Source organism: Drosophila biarmipes, chromosome 3L (assembly GCF_025231255.1).
Source record: "Drosophila biarmipes strain raj3 chromosome 3L, RU_DBia_V1.1, whole genome shotgun sequence".
NCBI lineage: Eukaryota > Metazoa > Arthropoda > Insecta > Diptera > Drosophilidae > Drosophila > Drosophila biarmipes.
In genome coordinates, this window is record NC_066613.1 from 20,509,329 (window position 1) to 20,526,602 (window position 17,274).

At 41.9% G+C, this 17,274-nt stretch overlaps 1 protein-coding gene across 1 annotated transcript; it reads left to right on the plus strand.

The window, feature by feature from the left end:
• Positions 1-428: 428 nt before the first annotated feature.
• LOC108035692 (brain-specific homeobox protein) lies at positions 429-16,796 on the plus strand. The gene is made up of 4 exons (XM_017111411.3): positions 429-2,087; positions 4,118-4,303; positions 10,010-10,206; positions 15,999-16,796. Exons 1-4 carry the CDS (start codon positions 1,136-1,138, stop codon positions 16,227-16,229), a joined length of 1,566 nt encoding a protein of 521 aa, XP_016966900.1. The 5' UTR covers positions 429-1,135; the 3' UTR covers positions 16,230-16,796.
• The last annotated feature ends 478 nt before the right edge of the window (positions 16,797-17,274 follow it).

Sequence of the window (17,274 nt, forward strand, 5' to 3'; positions counted from 1 at the left end):
GAGAGGGCGGACACCGCCAGCACCAGGATAAGTTCCCGTTTCAGTCCCAGGCTCCAATCCGAATCCGAAATAGTTGATTTTAATGATGTACATAATAAAATTCCCATTCGTTTTGTGCCAATGCCACTGCGTTCCAGTCTGCATCTCGTGCTTACACTGATTGTGGAACGCTCTTGCGGGCGCAAGAGAGACGCAGCGATGCGTGCGAGTGGCTCGACCACATGCACGCCTCTCGCTCGCTCTCTCGAGCGGCGATGCTGCGAGTGGAATCCGGTCTTCGGAGGGTTGAAAGACGTATCCGTATCCGTACCCGTACCACCACCCAAGACCCAAAACCAGAGACCGAACCGAAACTGAAACTGAAACTGAGATTGTGCTGAGGGCCAGTCGAGTCAATTTCGAAATCATTCGCTAGTCGTAGGCCTAAGCAAGCGGACACGCGCGGGTCTTCATTCACTGCGATACCTTTCGGCCACGGAGTAGCCAAAAGCGTTAGTTCAAAATCGGTAAAAACAAAGTGTGGTTTTATATATATAAAAAAAAAACGATCTGAGCGCTATTCGTTTCTCAAATTGGTTTCGTGCTTGTGAACTGAAGGGATTTAAGATCTATTGATCTTTGATATATATTTTGGTATAAAAAACCTAAAAACTTGTAAATTACGAGAAAGTGAAACACAAAATTAAAGAATCTCCAGAACAACTAGATCTAGATACTAATAGAAGATCAAAATTAAAAAATCATAAGATCTGGCAACCCTGAAACAAAGTCTTCAACAAGGCTCGGCAGCTTATCAAGGAACCTGAAGGCATTATAAAAGAGGATAACCCGAGTACCAAGAATATATCTCCGGCCACCTTGACCAGCGCAAAGATTCCATCTTCTCCGAGTGCAGCCCCCTCCGCAGACCGATCCCAAGCTGGGTAGTCCATTCCTGAGCATCACGCCGGCGGGTGGCAGCAGCAATCCCTCGCCCACGCCCCCACCGCCCGACGCCAAGGTGGCGGCCAAGCAGCTGGCCCAGAGCTTCCAGCTGTCCGCCAACTCGGCCTTCAACTTGGCCCTGCCGCCCAGCTTCTACAGGCAGCCGCAGCAGCACCCCGAGTGCCTGGACTACGGCCACGAGGCGCCGGAAATGGATCTGATCAATCCGTATATGCGACACCACAGCTTCGCGGCCGCCGCCCAGGGCAGTCCCCCGTCGGCGGCGCAGCGTCACCATTTGGCGGCGGCCATGAGCAACGGCTTCGCCGACGTGCATGCCCATGCCATGGCAGCGGCGGACTACCAACAACAGTTGGCCGACTACCACAGTGCAGCGGCGGCAGCTGCTGTCTATGCCAACAACAATAATATTAACAATAACAACAACAATAATAGCAGTAACAATAACAACAGCAGTCCGCTGATGTTGCTCAAGGCGGCGGCACATGGCGGTGGCCTGAAGGACTCGGACTCGCCGTCGACCACACCGCCGCCCGCCTCCTCGCGCCTCCACTCGGACTCCTCGCCATCGCCGCGCTACGAGCACAACTCCAGTCCCGGCGTGGACAGCGCCAAGTCGTATGCCCTGAGCCAGCGCAGCAGCGGAGCGGAGGATCCCTGCCAGACCAGCGAGTCGGCCAGCCCGCCGCCGCAGGCCCAGAACGACTACAGCCCCGAGAATCTCACCAGCCAGAGGGGGAAGTTCCAGCACCACCACGGGGTCAATCCTCTGGCCTTGCACAATGCCAATCACGGGGGAAATCCTGGGAGCCACAACCTCAACAATAACCACATGGATCACAAGCTGCCGCTGAGTTTTCTGGGTCCTCCGCTGGCGGCCCTGCACTCCATGACCACGGAAATGAAGACGGGTGGTGGTCAGGGCGTCGGCGGATCGTCGGCCTCGGGCAATGGACTGTCCTACGGACACAGCCCGAACTCGCATCTGATCAGCGATCGGGGATCTGGGGGAAGCTCCTCGTCCTCCTCCACCACGACCACGAACACCAATAGCCAGGGAGCCCCCAATCCGCACGGCATCGATACCATCCTCTCCAAACCGCCGCCGGTCACATCGGCGGGTCTAAGTGCTTTAACAGGAGGTGAGTAAGGGGATGGGTTTGAGATAGAACGGGATGGAAATCATAACTTAAAGATCAAAGAACAAAAATAATTAATGCATATAAATCTATTTTGGTAGATGATGTTGGTTTTACTTAAGTAAAAGTTTTTTATTTTCACTATAAAAATATAAACAATAGATTAATTAAGTGGCTTAAAATATCAGCAAAACCTGTTTTATTTAACAATAAATATTAAATCAATTAACCAGCTTATTTTACGAATCATTTTATTAAGGTGATACCTTAGGTCTTAAGAGAAGAAGCTTATTTCAAAGAAGATGAGAACAGGTGTGAGAAGATCTTTATTTGCAGCTCTTAATATCTGAAACGTTGTATCTTCATTTTATGATATTTGATCTTCTCAATTCGATTTTATACATTTAACAAATATTAAAAGTAAACAAATGCTTTGCCATCTAAAAAAGCTATGAAGGGTTTTTTTTGGGAAACCTGTTCACCTACAATTGGCTTTCCCGAGTCCCAATTAAATTCACCAAATCATTATGCAACTCTAATATATACCAACCACGAATCAATAGATACTTTGTAAGCACCAAACACATACACATAAAATAAAATATTTTAAATGCTTCAAAAACTCGTTTCGCAAAGCAAACAGAAAAATAAAAGAGCCACCCCGGCGAACAAAAACGAGCGAAAATTGTTGTTTTGTTCACGAATCCGGTTTGGCATGATTCCATATGATTCAATAAAAGCCATTCCCCAGCCCACAGGCCCCCCCTGTCATTACGCCCCCCGAAACCCTTTGCCTAATCAGGGCAATTCCAGATATTGGGCACAGCGTTTGCTACGAAACCCCGGAGTGGTTATAATATCCAATTGCAAAATTACCACAAAACGTAATGAGATACGCGTTTTAACGTTAAATGTGGCAGCAATTAGTTGTCAAATTGTTTGTAATTAAATCAAAATGACACACGAAAAACGTGGGCCACATAGGGATAGGATTTGGGGGCCTGTGACGTTGTCGTTTCACTAAAATGATTTTGTTTTTCAGCCTCTCTGGCTCTGATTTTTCGACTTTTTCACTCAAATGTGGACCGATTGTGTGACATGACAGTGGATTGATGGGGGGCGCGGTCGACAGGGCGCTGACAATTTGCCATAACATTTTTAATTATTTTTAACGAGGGCGTTTATGTGATTTGATTCGTTTATTTATTTGCTCAAACCACTTTTTTTCTCTAAATGTCTCGGTCACCGAAATTGTCTCTCATTCTTTTTATGACAAATTATTTAATGGCCTTTAATTAATTCGAACAAATTCCGTATTGTGTAAGTGAGTTGAGCATGAGTGGGCGGAAAAATTGGCCAGCTGAGAACCCCATGAAGGGGAAATAAACTTTAGAGAGGATTAGTTAATGGGGTGCGTATTTCGATGGTTGTTATACAAAGGATCGTGAGGTATTCTCTGCTTATAAGGCGGTAGTGATTGATAGGATTGCTTTTGCCTTATAAAGAACACAGTTTCGTTGATATCAGGGCTATAAGAAATGATTTTATGATTTCAAGTTATAAGATAACCTAGATCATTAGTTAAAATTTTATTTTAAAACACATTTTTCTAGTTATCAGAATTCAGAAAGAAAAGTATATTATTAAAATCATAAGTTAAACTAAATTCAAGTTCAACAACAACTATCACTTATATAAAGGAGATTACTTAAAAATAACATAATTAAACTTATAAAAAAATTAAATATAATAAAAGTTTAGGTTTTTAAAACCATAAAAATACTTTAAATAAACAGTTAAAATAAAATCCAATTCGTTAGATGAGCAGCATTTTTTTTAACTTAATGTATACCAAAATTAGTACTCTGTTCACTCCATGAAAACCCTAATTAAAATTATATTACATTTCCTGGAAAATGAACATTTTATTCTAACATTTTCTTTAGAATTTCTGTTGGAAAAAATTTCTTAGATACTAAATCCTAAAAAATGAATTGTTAATAAATTGATTTTCCTTATACCTTTTCCCCCAGCTGGCATCCCCCGCTTCTCGATCGCCGCCGCCGCAGCGGGAATGGCCCAATACCTGTCCCAGAGCCAGGGGGCGCCGCTGAAGACCCACGCCGGACACATAGTGGACCGCACGCACCTGTACTGGCCGGGACTGCAGGGCCTGGTGGCCAATCCCATAGCGTGGCGCGAACGCCTCTCCAACACGAGTGAGTACCACGATTCCTCGAATGGCCGGCGAACAAAGATTAATTTGCGATTGATCGACTGACAGTCGAGGAGATCGGTGAATCGGGCGCGTAATTTGGTTACGATTGTAAGCCGGCACACCGCGTTGCGATTTCAGCTTCCTGTTCGGGGGGCGGGGATCGATCGAATCGAATTGGATCGGATTTGGGGATTCGGGCACCTGGGGACCTGGGAGCGGGGAAACCGTTAACAAAGCGCAGCGAATGCCCAACTAATGACCACGGTGATCAGGCGATGGGCTTCTCAAGTGATTACCAGTGCGACTTACAACGGGGGCAAGTTGCATTGTGCGACTCATTAATAAGTGTTGAGGCAGCACTTTGACACGATCAGCGGCTCACGAGAGCTCTCTTTCGCCATGACTCCACACAAAAGTCGATAATGATGGCCATGATGATAGCCGGGATGCTGGGATGGCACCGCGCACATATGAAAAATTAATTTACTGGCCAGCCGATTTCTGATTTCTGATCTGGTTACTTCATTATTACATCTATTTATAGGCATCGCTAAGCTCATTAAGTAATGTGCCACCAGTCCGAGACTCGTTTCCCTTTTCTCCGGCAATTGTTTATTTGCTCAAAGGCCCCCTCTGCCGCGCTCCCCGTCATTATCGTCATCGTCTCGGGGTTCGCATTGGCAATTGATTTGATTTAGTGCTGTGGGCTACTGCTGCTGCTGCTGCTGTTTGCCTTTTAATTGCGGCCATGACGGGGCACTAAAGTCTTGGCCCAAAACTCGGAAATCGTTCACAATCTTCTCGCATTCAGCGATCTTGCCGCACTGGAGAGTGGGATTCGTGGCACGGAGTGTGTGCTTATGTTTGTCTTGTGTTCGATTTGATTTCTGAAGTGTGTCGTTAGGGGCCGAGGAATTTTCACGCTTTTGGTAGCTCTGTGGGCAGCAAAAGGCAAATATTTGTTTAATTGATTTGCTAAACAGAGCAGTGAATCGGATGTAGTCAGCAGAAAATTAGGGATTAAGCAGGGATAAATATGTTCTGATCTGAAAGAATGTTGTTAAGCATTTAAGGCAATAATTTCTATGTAAAATACATAAAATACATTTAATTTTCATCGATTTAATTATCATATATAATTTAACAATTTATACTTTTACAAGTTTTACAAATCCTTAACTCTCAAGGTCACTTTCTTTTACCCAATTTTCCTTTTCCTCGCCACATAAAAATCGATACCTTTATATTTGAGAGCCTCAGCCAGCGCTAACAAGCCATAAAATAGAATGGAATTTGAAAAACATGTTTCAATTGTCAGTTGCTGCGGCTCATTGTTTCCACATCATTTCTGTTTTGGTTAACTTTGGCCACGTAAAGCATTCCCATATTTCGCCTATTTACATAAACATACAGCCATTGCTTGTATTCATTTTTTATTTATTTGTGTACACATTGTGCGACAGCTGGCAGGTCCAGACGGAAAAGAACTTTCGTTAGCCGAAAACAAAATGTTAAGGCAGACTGGCCGTATACATAATGTATATAGGAAGATAAGGGCAGACACAGACGCTGCGAGAATATGTTGCCACATTATTATCTGGCTGAAATACTGGGGGCTGTTTTGTCTTGCTCCACTCGGATTTTCCTCATTTTTATCCCGAAACGGAGCAGCACCACACACACGTGTGTGTGGGTATTTGTGTTTATGTGCTTGTAGGCTGTCATGTTAACAAGGGAGAAAGCTTTCCCCGCTGCCCGAGTGTGCGTGTGCGCATAGCACACACACTAACTCATTTGAATTCGGTCTCCTGCCCGCGAAAGTAGGCTATGATTTTTTGTTCTCCTCTTTTTCAGCACATTTTATTTGTTATTAATAATGCCACTGCATTTGATTAGCTTTTGGGTGGCATTATTTACTCTTTGATTAAGCCGGGGCATTTTTCATTGCATTTGCTGGCAGGGTTTTTTTTGCTTTATTCTCCCATATCTGCATTTGCACCTGTTCAATGTTATCAATGCGATTATTTTCGTTGTTTACTGCCAATATTTGCCAGGCAATTTATTAATTGCAATTTATTTGCCTGCAATTTATGCAAGTTCATTGGGGAATTTTATTTATTATGATTGAAAGGAATTAAGTGGGTTTGCATAGTGCCTGATAGTGGGCAGGGATATTATTTGCATGGGTTCGCTTATCAGTGGTGTAGGTTAGTTATCGTTGAGCAGATATCAATGGTTAAAAAGATATAAATATCTATAGATATATCAAACCACCAAACTTGGTTTGAAAATGTTTTTTTTATAGCCACATTTTCTTAGCAAACAAAACTTTTGAGCCCTTTTTATTCATAACATCCTGTGCCAGCTTTAATTCATTAAAAGCGAAATTAAAATAAAGCGTGTAACCGCATTGTGCTAATGAAATAATTAACTTTGGCATAAAAAGTAAATACAGGACGAGCGGAAGAGAATCGTAAATTCAGAGCAGGACGGCAACTGAAACCGCAGTCTACGCTTGACACAATTCATTAAGCTTAATGAAGACAGCCGAGAGAGACGGCACTAGCCCGTCTAGCTGTTGCGTTTAATTAAAATTCAAGTGGCATTTTCTGTGTCATCCCCTCCGGAATTTCCCTGGGCCCTCCTCCCTGGGCTCCCTGTAAAACTTGTGCTTTAAGCATATAATCGGGCATAAAACAGGCCATAAAACACCGCACAAGGCACGAGGGAGAGAGAGGGACGCCAGCAGTGGCACTTAATGAGGCAGCCGACCAACCCACCTATATATGCACGTATTCGTATCCCCATCGTAGCCCCATCGCTACCTGGGGTATATAAAAAGGTGCGGATTATCCGCCCCAACTGGTGTGCAAGGATTTTACTGCTCAGCAACCAGATTGGCATAAAGATTTTACAAGATTGTTATTTCAACGTGAGAAGCGGCTGGAAACGATGTAGGTTGGCATGGATTGGGTACAAAAAGCTTTAACTGGCAGGGATTTTATAATTGGGATATAAATATAATACCAACTATTGGTTTTTTAATAAATTTTATACCTTTATCATATAAATGGATGCATATATAAGAATATATATAGTTTTACTTTTACTATATGATAATTTTATGATGGCTCAAAAATATAGTCACAAGCTAATGCATAACTAGTTTTAAATTTATTTCTGATTTATAATTTAATAAGATGATCTATCAATATTTGGTGTTAACGATTTTCCCGCCTAACTCACCCCACCTTAATCACATTCCCCTCATTACTCCCATCACGCCCGATAATGAATGACGTTTTAATATTTTCAATAAGGGAAACATTTACCCAAAACAGCACACGCCCACCTTGACTTGGCTTGCCACCCCGCCAAAATAAAAAAAAATATTAATGCCATAAAAAATATTGGCAGTGATGAAAAAAAGGAAGAGCCGAGGAATTCGAGTGCCGGGAGGAAAAAGTGCAAATGCAGCGATGCCAACAGGGTGACTTATGCGATTATAGACAACTGCCACTGCCTCAATCGCAGGACCCAGGGGCGTGCAGAGGGGGGCGCAAAGAGGGGGCAGGGGCGGACCATTTCCATTTCATTGCATTGCGTTTGAGGGCCGTGACATGAGCAAATAAACGCTTCATATTTGTCGGTTATTTATGAGGGTCCTTGCAGGACGCAGCTGCCAACCGCCGAAGGACTGCGGCGGAGCGAAAGAGATGCAGGCAGGGAGCAGAGCGAGACAGCTCTACCGAAAGAGAATAAAAAATTTATCACTGCTACAATTTTTCTTGCAAGGGATTACGCTTGTTACATCGCCCGACCCCCTCCAAAGCGAAAGTCCGCGGGAGATACCCTTGCACATCCTATCCCCCTTTATTGACAAGTCTTGTTAAGCTCCAGAATTGTAAGCGAAAAAAAGAAAAAGCACAGAAACGTATAAATTTAATGCCACACACATTTTTATTTGGCAAGGCATTTTGTTTTCATAATTCGAACAGGGCAAGCAAAGTAGGACAGAGTAGCAGATGACATGAAAATGGAACAGTAAAAGGAAGGCATTTTTGAAGGCTTCCGATGGAAGTGATTTTTTTTAAAACCCTTATAAATCTAATGAAAATTGCCAGATAAAGATATTTTATTTTATTTAGTTTTTGGTTTTATTCTTAAACAACACGTAAAAATGTTTTAAGAAAAGTAGTTCGAAATAAATTTTATTTTATATGTAATTTATTTTCTTATAAACTATTAGACAGTTTTTATAGCTGAAATGATCTACCTTTTATAGTAAGATTTTATCCTTTGATAATTTTAACGCATGTCGTTTAATTACAATCCTTTCTTGCACCATAACACGCATCCCATTTAATTCAGCGCAGTCCCTAACCCAAATAAAAAATAACCTTATCTATATGAAAGCTGTTAGAAATAACCATTTAAATTAATAATTCTGCGCAAATGGCACCAAAGTATCATAAAGGGACACAAAGTTTCAGGGCAATTCGTATCAAAAAAAGGGACCACCCCTTTTGAGGGCGACGGCTGTCTGTGGCTTTACCTTTTACCAGGACCCCATTTGCCTTTCCAGCCGATGTCCCCTTTTGGGTTCTGCCTCGTGCATATTTAGTTAAATCATTTCACATAATTAGGGATCATTTAATAATGGGGTGACATTAATTGAAAGCACACACACACCACCCACCACCACCACCGCCCACGCCCCACGCCCTTTTTGCCGTTCCCACAGCTACCGTTTAATTTTATGACCACCCTCCATGTCCACTTGACTGACTTTACGAGCGAACAGGGCACGTAGCCCCTGGCGAATCCGCCTGCCGCCGCCCATGGCAGTGCCTCTTTGGTGGGGGGCGTGGTCGCCGGGTGGGCGTTCTGTTTTTGGACCACTTGGCTCGCTTTTATTGGCCTCTCGCTGTCGTCGTCGTCGCTTTTGCTAATTGATTTTAATGAAGGCTCCGACGACCCTCGACGGCAAAGTTTTCGTCCTCGGGATTCTTGTATCATAAATTGCTGTGGTCAATTTCGGTTTGTTAATTGGGCAAACGTGTGTATAGGGACTTTTTCGGGCGAGTATTTCGTACATTTATCTTCGTAGCACATTGCAATTAGGGCGCAATTAGTCATGTTGAAATTTATAAGGATTATAAAAAGCGTTTTATTCCATTTTAAAATACTTGTAATAATATTTACAGAATTTTAAAACATATATTAATTTTGTTTAAATATTTCTGGGCTTTCTAAAATCATTTGATTGTAGTTGACAACCCCTAGACACCTTTTACCCTGCCGTTGTCCCAAAAGTTCTTCTCAAATTAGCAGCTGTCGCCTCGTAAACAATTAATAAATGTCATAAAACTTTTCTGCCGCAAAGAGGAAACCGTTTTCCAACCACCCCGCGATGCGCTAAACAACTTTGTCCACATCTTTACGGCGACATTGTGTAACATTTCATAATATTACTTTTTGGGGAGACGAAAATTATACAGTTTTGAGAGATGCTTGTAAACAAGGTACTCAAAGTGTTTCAATAGAAATTCGAAAAGTTTTGGGTCATGGTAAGGATATGAAAAGCTAAGGAGAGGCAGCTATAAGGTTTATAAACAAATATTTCGATAGCTATTATTTTAGAATAACTATAAATAAAACTAATTATTTTATAAAATACTAAATTAAATATTTTTGTTATTTTTAGTGTCCGCCAATCTGTCGCAATCGCACCAGCACCACCCATCGAACGACAAGGATGGCAAGAAGAAACACACCCGCCCAACATTCAGTGGTCAGCAGATCTTCGCCCTGGAGAAGACGTTCGAGCAAACCAAATATCTGGCCGGACCCGAGCGGGCCAAGCTCGCTTATGCCTTAGGAATGTCCGAGTCGCAGGTTAAGGTAAGCAGCTATGAACTCCTAAAACGAATACCACCTAAAACTGGGTCCAAGTCCTTTTTGGCAAATGCAAATTAAAAGCCCATAAAAATGGCGGATGAGGCAATCAACCCGAACCCAAACAATGCATAAAAAAGAACAGAAACTGACTCCGAAAAAGGTAGACCGGAGTAAGCAGAACTCCGCTTTTCTGACAAATTTGCATTTTTATTGAAAGGCAAATCTCGTGGATTTTTCGGCCTTACCACGAGATACAAAATGGCGCCAATGGGTCTCAATGGCCCCCATTTCCCCGGGGAGCGCGTCCTAAAGGCTTAGTGCAATGTGTTATCCTCCACCATTTTAAAGTTCCCTTTTTTCCACCCGTACAACACCGAAAAAGAAAAGGAAGGAAATGTTATCAACAAATAAATCCTTTGTGTCGTCAAATTTGTTGTTATCAACTTTTGTTGTAATCCCAGCCCCGGAAACGCACGTGTCATGGTCGCCGGTCCGTGGTTTCGCCGCGTGCGCCGTCCGAGATTTTGTATCTTTCGCCACGTATCTGTATCTGAGTTGCGGGTCCTTGTAATTCTTGAATTAGTTGTAAGCCGGCAAGTTAATTGGTTCGCGGTGGGTTTTAAAAGCAGCAGAAATCGGTGGGTTGTCAAAGGGTTAAAAGAACAGAAGAGGGAGTTCTTAGACGATGTTTTTCAGTTCTAACATCGAAAAACTATGGATTCAAAATACTAAAAATTATGAAAATTTAAAAAAAAAGATGTTTACAAAAAGACATGAAAGAAGACATGAAAAAAACATGATTCTCAACACAGATATCCAGATTAGAAGGACATGATTGCCCCATTTGCGGGACACCACCCCCTCCGAAATACCTTCCCCAAGCCCCCAACCGAATGGAAAACCTTTTCTCGCCACACAACGGAGCGCAATCAGGAGTGGAAAAGAAATCACGTTTATGATGAGGAAAAATGATTAATTGCCAAAGAATGAGGCACAGGGCAGGCAGAGAAGGAGATCCTGGGGCAGACAGAGAAAGCAAAGCAACAGAGATAGAGACAGATAGATGAACATTCAGGATTGATGGCTTGAGCTGCAGCTAAATATGCGTCATTTTGTGCTAAGGACTAAACAGGAGGAGGGGAGGCGGAGGTCAGGGAATGCGCTGATGACGAGTACAAATGGACAGGGAGATGGATGGAAACTGCAGGATTTCGGGTTGAAGCCGACTCCCTAGCTTTCCCCTTTCTCCCCCGCTTTTTCCCCGATCTCCCCCGCGCTGTCTCAACTCGCCTCTCTGATAGACATGCCAAATGACTGCATGACTTTTGGGTGAGTGTAAATTAAATTCTGGACCCGGGATGGCACGAATTGCAGAAGGACAACGACAACGATGGGCATCCTGCCAGCTTCATACATATTCAATTAGTGTGCGTGCATGTGTGGCAGTGTGTGTTAGCCAGAGCCGGATGAAAAACAGCCATGACGATGATAGTATGCAAATTGACAAACAAAAAGGCACAAGCTGGACGGCAGCCGCCCCCAAAAAGCAAGCCAAATTATGACAGACAGACAAAATGCAAAGTGGCCAGTGCACAGAGAGAAATTGGGAAAGTCATTATGATATATCAGCAAACTAAAAACAAAGCTTATAAATTGTATATACTAAAATTTAGTTTTCACAAAGATATTAAAAGTTTCTACTCGAAGATTTATTTATGAAATTTACAAAAAGGTCAAATTAAAAAAAAGGTAATAAAAAACATCGTGAAAATTTGACTTTTTTCATTGAAAATATGTTACCAAAATATGTCACAAAATATGTTTTTTTTTTCCTCCTATTTCCATCTTAATGATGTCATAAGATTGCAATTCTTCGAATTTTTTTCTCAGTTCATTCGTATGAAAGTGGGTGGTTGGTCAAATGATCTTGACAAGAATAATTGCGCTGTTATCATAATTAAAACCGTTTTTGGACACAGACGACGAAAGAGAGAGCAGGACTCCTTTGGTCCTTCGTTTTAGCAATCATTTAATGCAAATGGTCGCCATTTTGTACGCTCTTATGAGCGGGAGACCTCCGAAGCCACGCCCCCAATGCCCCACCGCCCAGCGGGGTGAATTATAGCGTCTGTGGCCATTATTAATGACAGCCCATGTGTTTGGGGGCATAGTTAGGAGGTCCACTCCGGGCAATAAAATTATTGCATGTTTTGGTGTTATGGCTTTTTCGTGATTTTTGCCCGCTCTTCCCTGTTGTTTTGCATAAATGTAATGGCATTTCGGGTCCTGATTGTTCAGTCAATGTATGTAAACACTTTGGCTGGGATTGTTTTGCAAATAGTAGGTGGCTAGAAATAATGGCTGAGAGCACGATAAGCAGGAAAAGGAGGAAATGGCATTTGGTGTAATTGGCTTAAAGCAAGAGATAATTTGCGGAATTAATTGAATACGAGTCAGGATAGAGAATATAATATATTTTGAGGACAAATAACCTTGGTAATAGTGCATTTTAGAAATAACTCTTTAAAAATAATATTATAAATAAGATAAAACTGTCCAGAGGCACTTTAAATTTTATGGTAGGCTCTTAGCCTACCTGTTCCTCACCCAGAAATCCATTTCTAGGAAACTAACAATATTCAGCTGCCATAAATGAATACCTTTGGGAATGTGGCTAAGTGCCATTGGCCACAGATGAACACAATATTTATTATGGCCAAAAATGGCTTTTTATGATCTGTTACTTTTGATGAGACAAAGATCGGGCCGCATAATTAGCACTGGCATAATGAAAGCTTATGGACCAAATCCGATTCGAGGCGACTGTCAGAAGTGACAGTTTTGGCAACGACAATGGGCAGCCGACGAAAAGTGACAGGCCAACGAGCTGACAATGGGCCGGTTCATAAAAACTTATGACAGAAATGGGGAATACTGTCTAATTGATTTTTTCTTTCGGTGATGAGGAAGAATTCTATTGTGACCGACTAATGGATTTGATTGTGTGTTAATGAATGGGTTTGTCCAGGAATTTACATATGAGCTGAAGACGATTTCTAGGGCTTCCTAACAATTAGTTGAATTTCCAAAAAAAATTAAGAAGAATCCCAAAAACCAAATGCATTTTTATGACTCAAACCCCGGGCTGGCCTCAAGTTTATGGCTACGAAATACAAAATCAAATAAATCACAAACTCACATAAATACGGAAAGCGATGCCATATAAGGAGCGAGGGCGAGCCGGCTATACGGATTCGGAAATTTACGAGCCAGAACTACAAAACACACACCAGCGCGCCCTGGCTAAAATAAATAAATAAAAAATTCTCTGGACCAATAGGAGAAAAAAAGGAAGGTAGGAGCCAACTTGTCAGATGTATTGGCCATCGGTGTGCGCAGCCATGTTGTAAATTTTCATGACTTTTAAGTATGCCCCGCACAGGACGCGTAAACAAATAAATTTCCAATTTGCCCAAAGAGTCATATATTTCGCTTTGAGGGCACACCACACCCAGAAGGTTTTTTGGTTTTGACATCCGTCCGTTTCTACGAAATTTACATAACACTTTTTATCCTTATCTGAGGGCCCACCTGACGGATGGCCCAGGAAACGGGGAACAGGGACTCCCGCTGTGGTGCCAAAATGGAATATGTTTTATAACAACGTTTTCCCTTCATTTGAGGGCCGGGTCTCGATCCCTGTTCTTTTTTGGAGGTGCTGCTCCTGCCGCAATAAATAAATCCCAATTCGAAATCGAAGCGTAACGTGACCAAGTCAAATTGATTGCCACAATATTTGATTGACTTTGACATGTTGGCTGTCATAAATTCAGCCGGGTTCTCTTGACCATCTTCTGTGTCAGCCATTTGGCTAGCTGTCTGTACCTGCCAAGGCGGCTTCTAGGCTATCGGCGAATGTTTGATATTTTGGCCATAAAAGTGTTGCAAACAGTTGTGAGATTCCACTTAGGGACTAGAACGTGGGTGTCCAAGAAATGGAGAAACAAGACAATGTGGTTTCTGAAAAGCATGTTGGTCCTTCTAGTATTTCCTAAAATAAAGGTAAATAAAAATGCACTTGATTATTGTAAAGCTTTTGAAGGATTTGCTTAAACAGCACAGTTATCCAGGAACTAAAACTTGCATATTCCCTTAAGAGTCAGCAATCTGTTGTCATTGCAACATCAACCATGCTTTAGTGGGTGCTAGATGACGCATACACCATCGTTATGATGACGACAAAATGGGCAAAGGAGACGTGGAAAATCGAGTGGCGCAGGGATGGGCGGTAAGAGGGAAAATGCCACGAAGCCAGCCACTTGCCCCAAGCTCAATTTTCCTTTTTGCCCATGGCTCAGTGGCAAATCCCGTAACAACATGGACACAGATGTTACCAAAAAATAATGACCATGAAAAGCAGCCTTAATGATGCCGACTAATGTTGTTGTTCCCTTTGTTGGCTGTCTGTTGTTTTTCCGAGGGCCAAGACACTGGGAAATTCTGTCTCTGCTTTCGCCTCTGCGGCTTGTAACACACGGAAAATATTAATTGTATTTTTATTTCGCATAATGTTGCAAATAATAATTACACAAATGTGCAAATGAAGTTGTAAATTATGCTGTATCTGGTTTAATTACACCTCTGGGTTTTTGGGTTCGGCGCTGATTTCGCCTGGGGGTGGGGAAAATGTTTTACGAAAGTGGTTATGACAGTCTGGGATAGGTAATTAAGTGGATCTCTCGATAGGGCATAATGGAAAATAGGCTATGTGAGTGTCTTAAAATAAAGAGCATTCATGATTATCACTTCATAAGACTTCCAAAATATTATATTTTTATTTTTAAGCTTTAATCATATTAAAAGTTTAAGTAAAATCTTTGGATAATTGAAGTTTATTTCGTATTTTCTTTAAATCAGTCTTATTGTTTGGCTATACATTTCCACAATTTTTTAGAGAGCAACACCCTTACATTAAGTGCCCATTTATACGCTTTGTTAATGATTCTAACAGCAAACAGCTACCAAAAATCTGCTCCATCATCAGGCAAATGTAGAAATTATGCCGATTTTGAGTCGAGCCATGCCTTTTGAAGAGCAGAGCGTAAAGTTGGAAAACGTGCCTGGGACTTGGGTGGGTTGGATGTGAATCCCCCTTTAAAACAGCCACGGGTGTTGGAGTGGTGGAGGGGGCCGAGGAGGATTTTGGCCAACATATGTTGCCACCGAGCGAGGCAAACGAGGCGAGGCCGGCAAAATGAAGCGCAGCCAAAGACGTTAGTCATGGTTTTGTGCATAGTTTTTGCCGCTGAAACAGTTGCTGTTGCTGCCGTGCTGTTGCTGCTGGGCAACATTTCGCCATTTGGCTGTCCAGGGCTTAATATTGTCTTAATTGAGGGTTAACCGGCGTTGATGATGCGACTTATGGGCTGTTGCTGGGCCCTAAGCCCCCCTCTTCTGGCGACTTAATGACTTTGACAATGTGACTCGCCTAATTACACATGCGGAGAACTTTCGATTTAAAACTTAAGAGCTAGCCCAGACGGACAGAAAAACATTAAATTGATATTTGCGGGATAAATAGGGCCGTACATATACATCATCTTATAAGCAATAGATCCGCATTTTCATACTACCTTGGTAACATAAGTTAAAAAGCCCTGGAAAGCTTCTGTATTAGTATAAATAAGATTATGTGGTACAATGTTCACTTAGTTTTAACAAATATTAAAATTAATTTTATCAATTACATTTTATTTTCTCCATACTAAAGTGTATTTTTTCTGGTTTTCTTGCAGGTCTGGTTCCAGAATCGTCGCACCAAGTGGCGCAAGCGGCATGCGGCGGAAATGGCCACGGCCAAGAGGAAACAGGACGATATGGGTGGCGATAACGATGGCGATTGCAGCGAGACCATGGATAGCGATAACGAGAGTCTCGACATGGGGGAGTCCCCTGCCCAGAACAAGCGATGTCGCAGCAACAGCTCCGGCTCGTCGCAACAGCAGCCGGATAATTATCGTCATTAAAACGAATTTACAAACTATGCAAGGACATGGACTCGCAATGAAATGGAATGAAATGCACTTAGGATAAATTTCAATGCGCCAGCTAATTAGCTAGAAAGCCCAGCAGGAGCGGCCACAAAAGCAGCAGCAGCAGCTAGAAACGATTTCAGCTAAATGATTTGGGTTCAAGTTTTAAGGTTTTGCCACTTTACCGTCTTGTGAAGACTTCCTTTTCGCCCCTTTGACTCTCCTTCTTATTTCCCCACTGTGTTTATTAGGTGTGTAAATATTTATGTTAATTTTCTAAAGAATACACTTAACATGAAGCTTAATTAACGTCGCTAATTCGTAAGCAAATCGATAGGAGTTGAAGACACTGGCACAAAAATTAAACTGAATTTATTACATACTGTATGTTTAGTTTCTAATCCCTAACTTTAATGTAATTTCGTGCATTAGAACCGACCTTAGTTCGTACAACTAAAATATATAAATATAAAATATTAACGATTAACTATGCTAACTGAGATTGCGCAACAATATTTACAATATTGATGACGATGCAAACGACAACATGATGATTAACTATTGCGGTAAATTATATGTAAAATGTATTTAAATTAAATTGTAATTTTAATTATTTCGAATTGATAAAAAATAAAATGCAAGGAAAAGTATGAAATTAAAGATTGAAAATGAGGTTTATAATGGTGGCAGGGGGCTCACGTAAAAAAAATCTATTTGGCCAAATCCTAGAGTTGTAGAAAGATGCAAGATTATACGATTACGGAAAAAAATCCATTCAGCCAACGCCTACAGGGGAATTAAGAAGCGATTCTTAGGGCTTAAAACTCATAACAATTACTGACCGGAAATCTGCTTTAGACACTCCTCGGCTGCAGTCAATCCGGTAAGAGAAGTCAGTCAAACGACAATCCGTCAAACGGACAAAGTCAAAAGGATTAACTCGAAAGTATTTCTGGCCAACAAGGTGCAGACAAATGAATGGACGAAAGGCGAAAGAGAGGGCAAACCCTCAATCAAGAATAAGGGAATGTGTGAAAAG

What these genes read in the sequence shown, in the direction of transcription:
- LOC108035692 (XM_017111411.3), top strand. Translation starts at nt 1,136, where the DNA reads ATGGATCTGATCAATCCGTATATGCGACACCACAGCTTCGCGGCCGCC. An exon ending in CGAACGCCTCTCCAACACGA is followed by an intron (nt 4,304 to 10,009) that starts GTGAGTACCACG and finishes TGTTATTTTTAG; the next exon opens with TGTCCGCCAATCTGTCGCAA. An exon ending in TGTCCGAGTCGCAGGTTAAG is followed by an intron (nt 10,207 to 15,998) that starts GTAAGCAGCTAT and finishes GTTTTCTTGCAG; the next exon opens with GTCTGGTTCCAGAATCGTCG.